At 34.4% G+C, this 8659-nt stretch overlaps 2 protein-coding genes across 2 annotated transcripts; both read left to right on the top strand.

Moving 5' to 3' along the window:
• Positions 1 to 1068: 1068 nt before the first annotated feature.
• LOC136815993 (uncharacterized) lies at positions 1069 to 4556 on the top strand. The gene is made up of 6 exons (XM_067072416.1): positions 1069 to 1697; positions 2151 to 2339; positions 2837 to 2944; positions 3146 to 3389; positions 3704 to 3959; positions 4239 to 4556. The coding sequence occupies exons 1-6, from the start codon at positions 1151 to 1153 to the stop codon at positions 4554 to 4556; spliced, it is 1662 nt and encodes a 553-aa protein (XP_066928517.1). The 5' UTR covers positions 1069 to 1150.
• Positions 4557 to 5245: 689 nt separating this feature from the next.
• Positions 5246 to 6995, top strand: LOC136815944 (uncharacterized). Its single transcript, XM_067072372.1, has 5 exons — positions 5246 to 5654; positions 5822 to 5950; positions 6108 to 6226; positions 6359 to 6493; positions 6655 to 6995. Exons 1-5 carry the CDS (start codon positions 5441 to 5443, stop codon positions 6874 to 6876), a joined length of 819 nt encoding a protein of 272 aa, XP_066928473.1. The 5' UTR covers positions 5246 to 5440; the 3' UTR covers positions 6877 to 6995.
• Positions 6996 to 8659: the final 1664 nt, after the last annotated feature.

Raw genomic sequence — 8659 nt, 5'->3', positions numbered from 1 at the left:
GCTTATGCCATTGTTTTAGAATTATGTTATATAATTTAAGTTTTATGATAATTATTGGGAATAATCAGCATACTTTATGCAAGGATCGCGCATCGTGAATCGTAGATCGTTAGATCGTGCATCTTAAATTACACCAACCCGCCCGCGAGCCACCCGTCATCTTTACCAAAGAAGAAATAGTGTTGATCAGACACTATTTCGTACATAAAAAAAACAGAGAAGAGGGATTAAAATAAAACAAATTGTAAACAAAAAAGTGAAGTACAGCAGAAAGAAAGAGAAAAAGTTGAAAGGTTGACCGAGAGCCCGGTTCGGAACCCCTTAACCCAACACAAAATCAACCCGATATTTTCATGAAATACATGTATTCTCATTAAGGGCCGATGTTCATGTATTTCATGTAAACTCGGAAGCTAGATTTTAATGAAATACATGAAGTCAATGCACTATAGGCTATACCATCAAAATTCAAAACGAGGCAGATCTAAAAGAGTAGGTCTGTCTGCATCTGATGGGTAGAATGGATGGATGGACGGGGACATACCAAGCACAAAGTTGAATTAAATTGGCAAATCCAGAGCAGAAGGCTATTCTCTAGGGTATGTGTAAGTTGGTTTTGTTAGGTACACCTGTGCTGTGCTGTGGCTGGTGAGATGGGCGAAAACTATTGCTAACCACTCCCAACCCAACAGCCAAGAAGCAAGAAATAGACAAATTCTGGCAAATTGTTTGGATGGATATTGGCTCTACTTCTTTGCTATTATATTGACAGTGTTGCTATATTTTGCCCATTATTCCAAGATATCTGTGGCATTAAAGGTATATTCATTCCATGGCTGCATGGATATTTTTTTTTTTTTTTTTTTTTTCAATCTCTTTTATCACCAAGAATTGGTATAAATATATGGCTAAATTATAGAATTCCCACTTATGCATACCACATTAAAGAAGGTTACCTTCTTAACCAACGTTTCAAAACCAACAAAACATTCCTGCCGCCATTTTGAAATTTCTCTTAACTTTTTGAACCTTCGTAACCTACAACCTACTTCTTAAATAGACGTCACACTGCGCGGGGGCGAGCAAAAAAAACTCTTGCAGTTGGCGTTTCGAAAATTGTGACGTCACTTATTTAAAAGAAACCCTTGAAATGCTAAAACGGCTCTTTCTAGAAAATGACGTCAATTTCAGAAAAGAAGCTATTGACATGTTTAACGGTTTAACTCATATTCTAAATATGGATATTTTAGAAGCCACTGTAAAGCTCAACGGTCACGGTGAGGACTTTCTAGTGCTCAACTTTAAAAACGCAAAAAAAACGGCCATTCATTCATTTAACAAAAGGCACGAGACAACAAGGAGGGCTCCACAAGAAGAAATGGCATCAAAAAGAAGAGCAATAGATTCTGTGGAAGATGATGGTTGGGCTGAATTGTACACCAGACTAATCAACTCTGCCGACGATGGGGGCAACAACGGAGCGGGCGAAGTGACGGTAAATTTGATTAACAACAAAGCAGCAAATTTCCTAAAATTATATGCAAATAAACATGGGTTTAATGGTGCGTTCTTGATGCCAGCCATACTAACAACAATAAATTTTATGTTGTCGAGAATTGGAGCACGGGTTCAAGTGCGTGATGGATTCGTATTGAATTTGAATACATATTGGCTATTCGTAGGCCAACCCACCACTGGTAAGTTTAATCATTTGCTTTATTCACCTTCTCTCGGGTAACTAAATAGAAGTCCCCCCTAATTAGTTTTTCTAAATTTTTCCAACCAGGACACCGCAAACATTTTAATCTCTTACCCTGCGCTTATTTAGTTTAGAGATTTTTTCCAACCCCCACTCTATTGCATCCCCTGGCTATTAGGTACGCGATAGTATCATATTTCTTAATCGGCAATATCGGACGCACGAATAAAAAGAGTGCGGAGAAACGTCGCCTTCAGAGAGTAGTGAAACCCCACGGTGTAAGTTTTTTAAAATCATTTTTAGTACCACATGTTTGGTTGTTTTTCGAATTCTTTCGACCGCCCCGGTTGAACATATTCTTTACTGGAAAGAGAAGTGAAGAGATCATATTTTTATGTAAATATATCCTGACTTCAGCCAATTTTTATGTGCAATTTTATTTCACCTACAGGAAAATCTTCTGCAATAAAACATGGAATAACCGATCCCATTCCCGATTCGATCAAGGATTCCCTAATTTCGTCTACTACAAGCAGTGGCTTGACGAAACTTCTTTCGAAAAAGTCAGAAGCTTACATTGTGAACTCGGAGATCTCAGAATACATTTCGCGCTTTGCAAAGAATGATGAAAATAACACAGGTAAATTCTTAGATTATTCATTACAGAGGTTTGATTTAAGCAACCATTATTCTACTGTACATAATAATAGGTGTTTTGTACTTTTACGGCGTGAAGAGTTTGCTCCTTTTTAGTAAGGGAAAAGGGTGACGGTGACGGTATTTATCCTTATTATTTGTCATTATGCCGGTACTTTAACCTCTACAAACTGGTGGTGACGGTGTTATTATTTTTTTCAATTTTTGAGATTCTGGGATTCAGCAACAATTTTGACGGGAAAACAGTATTTCAAACCCCTATAAACCCCCTATAAGTCTCTGACTCAAAATATAAATGTTCCCTTTATACAAATACGTTTTAAAACCTACGAATCACCATTCCAGCCTTCATTTTGAAATGTCTCTTAACTTTTTGAACCTTCGTAACCTACAGCCTACTTCATACAATCTGATTTGATCTAAGAGTTTGTTGAATCAAAAATAGAGTTTATTTCTCTATTTATATTTTCTATTTTATAGGAGAAATCGAGAACATATGTAAGATATATAGCGGAGAAACAATCAACATAAACTATGCGACGGAGAATCAGAGACACTTGAAAGGCAATATTCCGTTTTGTATTTTGGGTACGTACACATTATTCATTATAACAAATTATTCCATTGCGGTCGATTTAATGTATATAAGATTTCATTCAAAGGCACAAATTTATTTTTCACATTTTTTGGTTAAAATTCGCATTTTTGAATAAAATTTTTTTGAACAATGCTATCAAAATTTGATCCTTATAAATAAGTTTTAACGGTTTTTCTTTTCTCTTTCCTTAGGATCAACACAATTGAAAAACATTTCAATGCTACTTGCTACTATAGACAGGAATGATGGATTCTGGGAGAGATTTTTAGTTACAGTTCCAACTCCCTACCGTCCTAGTCCAGAGGAACAAGTTTCTGCTAATCGCAATTTTGGCCAAGAATTCAACTTCGACATGAATGATTTTTATTCAAAACTGCAAGAGATATTGGATCCAGAAAATCCTCCAATCTTTTATCTTGGTGCGAGTGCTGCTGAGTAAGTAGATAATTAAATAAAATAAAGAAGGTGTACTAGATTACGAAATTGCGGAAACCGACATTTTTAATTTTTACATTTTTTTAGTACCTTAAGGGAAATAACTTTTGTGGGAACTTATTTCAGCGGTTCGAGGGTGTGAAATCGTCATTTTTTGCGAAACCAATTTTCGCGGTAGACGACACCCACTTGTTGCCTAAATAATTTCATTTCCCTAAAGATTTTCAAAAATTTTCACTGATATTTGCATTTTGCGAACTAATTTTCGCGGCAGACTCCCAAAAATAATTTGCTTTCTTTCATTCCTTTCATAGATTTCTCAATAAATTGGAAACAGAATTCATTCACGACTCGAATTCGAAAATGAGGATGGCCATACCCGTGAAATCTTCTAAATTGGCCGATACCATTCCAAAGATAGCAGTGGCGCTACACACTATGGAAAAGGTTTTCGCTATTTTATGTGATAATTCTGCCATTGGTTTGGACGAAGAAGTCTCACTCGAAATGGTGATACAAGCCAGAAATATCATAAACAATTCAGAGGAACAAAAATTCGTCCTCAAACAGGTAAATAACTTATTTTACTCTTTAATTGTAAAACTCCATAACATACCATATTAGTTCCTGGGACGATAAGTTTTCGATTTAAGGAAAGGCATTTTATGCTAGGCTTTTCATAATTTTTTTATATATTCTGACTTACATGTTCTTACGATGTTCTTAGTAAGCTTTGGTTTTTTTTGTTAGGATCCTAAATATTTTTTTTGAGCCTCAAATTATTCTTAATTTGTTCTTACCGAAGTCTTTTCAAATCGCTTTTCAATCTATTTTTGCTTTTAATTTCAGTTTGTACGATCGATCATGCCATCGAGGACAGTTAATGTGTTCGTTCCAAGTCAGCAAAACTTGTGCAAAGTTATTATGACACTGGAGTATCAAAGATGCTGCGAGTATTTAGCCAAAGAAGGATACGGTCAATACTCTTCTGTGAAAAATGGGCATCGAATGACCCATGTGTTTTTAAAGAAGGCGCCTGAGCTATTGGACGATTCTTTAACCACTGGTAATATAATTCCAATGGATTTATACGTGCAAAAGTACAACCAGAAGATACACTCAACAATCAACGCAAGAATTATCGAACACTGCTCACGAATGATTTGAATCGTTTCCATTTTAATGATATTGAACTTTGATGATCGGTTATGAAATTAATTAAACATTACGCTACAATTCGGTTTTTGGATGATTTACTATCTACAGTAATATAGACATTTCAGAATAAATATTTAATATATGATTTATAGTGGTTACATTGTTATAATCTAATTATTTTTGACATTGAAGGGGTCAGTTGTTATCAGTATCAAACTTAAATTCATTATTGTGTATTGTCATGAATAACAAATCTGAATACTTAGCCCGGCCTTTTATTTCTGTTTAGGGGATGGAGCGTATTGCTGCAATACGTATCTAAGTAATAACTTTCTTTGACTGAATGTTACATGATGCAATTTATTTATCTGATTCAAAACATAAAAAGCAAATTTTCCTATAACGAGGTTAACCCTCCAATTTCAACTCCATTATTCGGAAATCTCAATAAATTCCGGGATAAATTCTCATGAGTATTATTACATTACCGGGTCCTCAACACATCATTGAGAGAGGAGTGTTTAGTTATTATAGGGCCTTGTATTAATCATATATTTTCCAGAACGTATTGTAACATATCATTATCGTTTATTATCGAAATAAATTTTTTGTTTTGCTCTTGAATATCAAAGATACATCATTACTATAAAAATTGGTTAATAGAACAATAATTCATATTTCTTTAGATAAGAATCATGTTAAAAAGAGAGCGATCTACTCAAGCTTCATACAGCAAACCTATAAATAAGATCATTCGTTTGGACAAATCAACACAATGTGGATCATCCCAAACAAATTTCAGCTACAAAAGACAAAAACAGACCATCGCAGGTTCATATCGTTGGTTGCTTTCAGATGTCATCCAAAGTAAAGATCAAGCGATCAAGTGGTCAATGGATAATAATCTAATTCCGAAATCTCGAATGTGCCAATCATGTGGTCTGCCAATGCACTTGTCTTTTACAACCAAGTGTTCTGATGGGATTATTTGGAGGTGTCAGCGAAAAGGACATTCGTTGGAGAAATCAATCAGAGCTGGCTCATGGTTTGATAAGAGCAACTTAACAATAACAGAAATACTAGAACTCACGTATTTATGGTCAACAGGTAAATTATTTTTTCTTCGGCATATTACAGACAATTGGGCTAGTTTGTTATTTCATTGACACATATCAACTTTTGTTGTCAATAGTATCAATGTACTTTTGCAAAACTTAAATTCAATGAGATAAAATATTTTTTTGAAAATAATGTCAAATTTTTTTTTCATATAGGAGTAGAACAATCTGTGATCATACAACAAATGGGTCTCTCTCCCAACACAGCTGTTGATTGGGATATGTTTTGCCGTGAAGTTTGCGAAGTTGTGATTCTGAAGAATAGTGAGCCGATCGGAGGGGAAGGTAAAAATTTTAAGATTAAAAATTTCTTCCTTTTTTGTCTAAGTAACGGGATATTACTTTGCCATCAGGTCAATAATAGACTTAATCTTGATCTTCGAATTAATCACTTGGATCGTTTGGTCTGTAATTTAAAGGACACTATCTTGTATTCTTTCAGGTATTCGTGTCCAAATTGATGAAAGTAAATTCGGTAAAAGAAAATATCATCGAGGTCATAGAGTGGAGGGTCAATGGGTATTTGGTGGTATCGAAGAAAGCTCAAGAAAAAATTTCATGGTAAGATTTTTTTAGTGCCAAACTCATGCAAACGACATTTTCATTGGCTTCTTAACTAATACTTTTCTAGTTACATATATTACGTGGAGGCCTGATTTCACGTTTCTTTCAAGTAAATTTCGATTTTTCCAGGTGCCCGTGGAGAAGCGTGATAGAAATACATTATTACCGATTATTCAAAAATTCATAAAGCCAGGCACAACTATTATAAGTGATTATTGGAAAGCATACGACATCCTATCCAAAAAAGATTATAAACATCTCAAAGTAAGTACTTACTAAACTGATTAAGAAATTTATCATTTAATTCGTAATGTTTCAATAATTGTAAATGTAAGGTCATAATATTACAGCAATTTGTTTAATATTGCAATGACTTTTTTCATTAGAAGAATAGCCTTATGATATAATTTTTATTCGCATCTTAGGTGAACCACAGTATCGAATTCGTGAATGAATCCGGTGATCACACAAATAAAATCGAAGGGCACTGGCGCCACGCCAAAGTACATCTTCCAGCCTTTGGTGCCAAAAAGTATCTCTTCAGTTCCCACCTAGCAGAGTTTATGTGGCGTTATCAGCATAAGGGAGAAAATCTTTTCCTCCAGTTTGTGAAAGATGCAAGCACCGTTTACAATGGAACGTTGTAAAAACATTCGATATGATATTTTTTGTCAACCGCTCAAAATCAATTTTTATGATACTTTTTGCGGGATTTTAGTTTTTATTTAATGAACTGTATCACTTTTATTTCAAATCGGTCAACAAATTACATCAATCGAAAAACTATTGTTGTCTCTAAATTAAATTTAGCTGATTATAAACATGTAACGAAGGTTACGTAGGTTCAAAAACCAAATCTCTAAACGAAGGTTACGAAGGTTACGTAGGTTCAAAAACCAAATCTCTAAACGAAGGCTACGAAGGTTACGTAGGTTCAAAAACCAAATCTCTAAACGAAGGCTACGAAGGTTACGTAGGTTCAAAAACCAAATCTCTAAACGAAGGTTACGAAGGTTACGACTCTTCCTATCTTTTTCAAGCAAAGATTTTAACTGCCAACTTTATGCCCACTTTCTGCCTACTCTAACAATTAGAAGAGGTAGGACTGAATGTCGGCCGTCTAAGCTAGAGCTAAACGAAGGTTACGAAGGTTACGTAGGTTCAAATACTATGGTGTGATTTTGCGGAATACAGACTCGTGGATAGACTTAAGTCTTAATAGACTAAACTGTAATTTATCTCGTGACCAGATAAGTGAACCATGCCCCAAGATAAGTGAACGCGTATATATGGTACGGGCTTTACTGTGATGTTTTCCTAAACAATTGGTACGTAGGTTAGTAGGTTGACCCTCGTTTATCGTGTATTTTTCAAGTGGGATTTCTATAGTCGCTCCGAAATTTTCCTTTGTATGCGTTTAAAATGGGAAAAACTTTTGTCGTGAACTATGAAATTTTCCTTTGCATGCTTTAAAAACAGGGATTAACTTTTGTCATGAACTATGAAATTTTCGTTTATTGCATGCGTTTTAAATGGGAAAAACTTTAGTCGTGAACTATTAACTTTTCCTTCGCATGCGTTTAAAATGGGGAAAACTTTTACCGTGAACTATTAACTTTTCCTTCAGATGCGTTTAAAATGTGGAAAACTTTTGTCGTGACCTATGAACTTTTCCTTTGCATGCGTTTAAAATGGGAAAAACTTTTGTCGTGAACTATGAACTTTTCATTTCCATGCGTTTAAAATGGGGAAAACTTTTGTTGTGAACTATGAACTTTTCCTTTGCATGCGTTTAAAATGGGGAAAACTTTTGTTGTGAACTATTAACTTTTCTTTCACATGCGTTTAAAATGTGGAATAAATACTTTTGTTATGAACTTAAAGATTTTCTTCAATTTGCGCTCAAAATGTGGAATACTTTTGTCATGAATTTGGAGATTTCTTTCAACATGCGTTTAAAACTTGGAAAATTTTTGTCGTGAATTATGAACTTTCCTTTGCATGCGTTTAAAGTGTTTAATACTTTTGTCATGAATATTCCTTTTTTGCATTCTTAATTGGAAAAAATGAAATTATTTCTCTGGCTCGAAAGTTTTTTTTATTTTGGCATTAAGTGAGACCAAATTAATTTGTTGTTCTACAGGCCTGACCGACCCTAATTTTTCAAAATAGAAAAAATAATAATATTGAATTTGCCACTGAACAAGTTGAAATTAATGTATTTGTAAATTTATCCCAAACCTAGATCAATTCAAAATATCACAATGGAAATGACACAAATATCATTCATCAATAAAGAGGAAAAAGTCAGGTGCTTCAAAATGTCAATCTTGACTTTCTGACCCTAAATTTTCAGAGATTTGATTTATTATATGCTGACTTGCTGACCAGGACTGACCCATATTCTTGGGAAGGCCTTCCTGTATAGTA

The sequence above is a fragment of the Clytia hemisphaerica genome, unplaced genomic scaffold, assembly GCF_902728285.1.
Source record: "Clytia hemisphaerica strain Z4C2 unplaced genomic scaffold, Clytia hemisphaerica genome assembly, whole genome shotgun sequence".
Taxonomy (NCBI): domain Eukaryota; kingdom Metazoa; phylum Cnidaria; class Hydrozoa; order Leptothecata; family Clytiidae; genus Clytia; species Clytia hemisphaerica.
Note: the sequence above shows the minus strand (reverse complement) of the source record. Positions and strands in the feature narration are given on the sequence as shown.

Excerpts from the sequence above, each read along its gene's own strand:
- LOC136815993 (XM_067072416.1), top strand. The coding sequence starts at position 1,151 with ATGCTAAAACGGCTCTTTCTAGAAAATGACGTCAATTTCAGAAAAGAA. Across the intron at positions 2,340-2,836 it reads GAATGATGAAAATAACACAG|GAGAAATCGAGAACATATGT; the intron begins GTAAATTCTTAG and ends TCTATTTTATAG. Across the intron at positions 2,945-3,145 it reads TATTCCGTTTTGTATTTTGG|GATCAACACAATTGAAAAAC; the intron begins GTACGTACACAT and ends CTCTTTCCTTAG.
- LOC136815944 (XM_067072372.1), top strand. The coding sequence starts at position 5,441 with ATGGATAATAATCTAATTCCGAAATCTCGAATGTGCCAATCATGTGGT. Across the intron at positions 5,655-5,821 it reads CACGTATTTATGGTCAACAG|GAGTAGAACAATCTGTGATC; the intron begins GTAAATTATTTT and ends TTTTTCATATAG. Across the intron at positions 5,951-6,107 it reads TGAGCCGATCGGAGGGGAAG|GTATTCGTGTCCAAATTGAT; the intron begins GTAAAAATTTTA and ends GTATTCTTTCAG.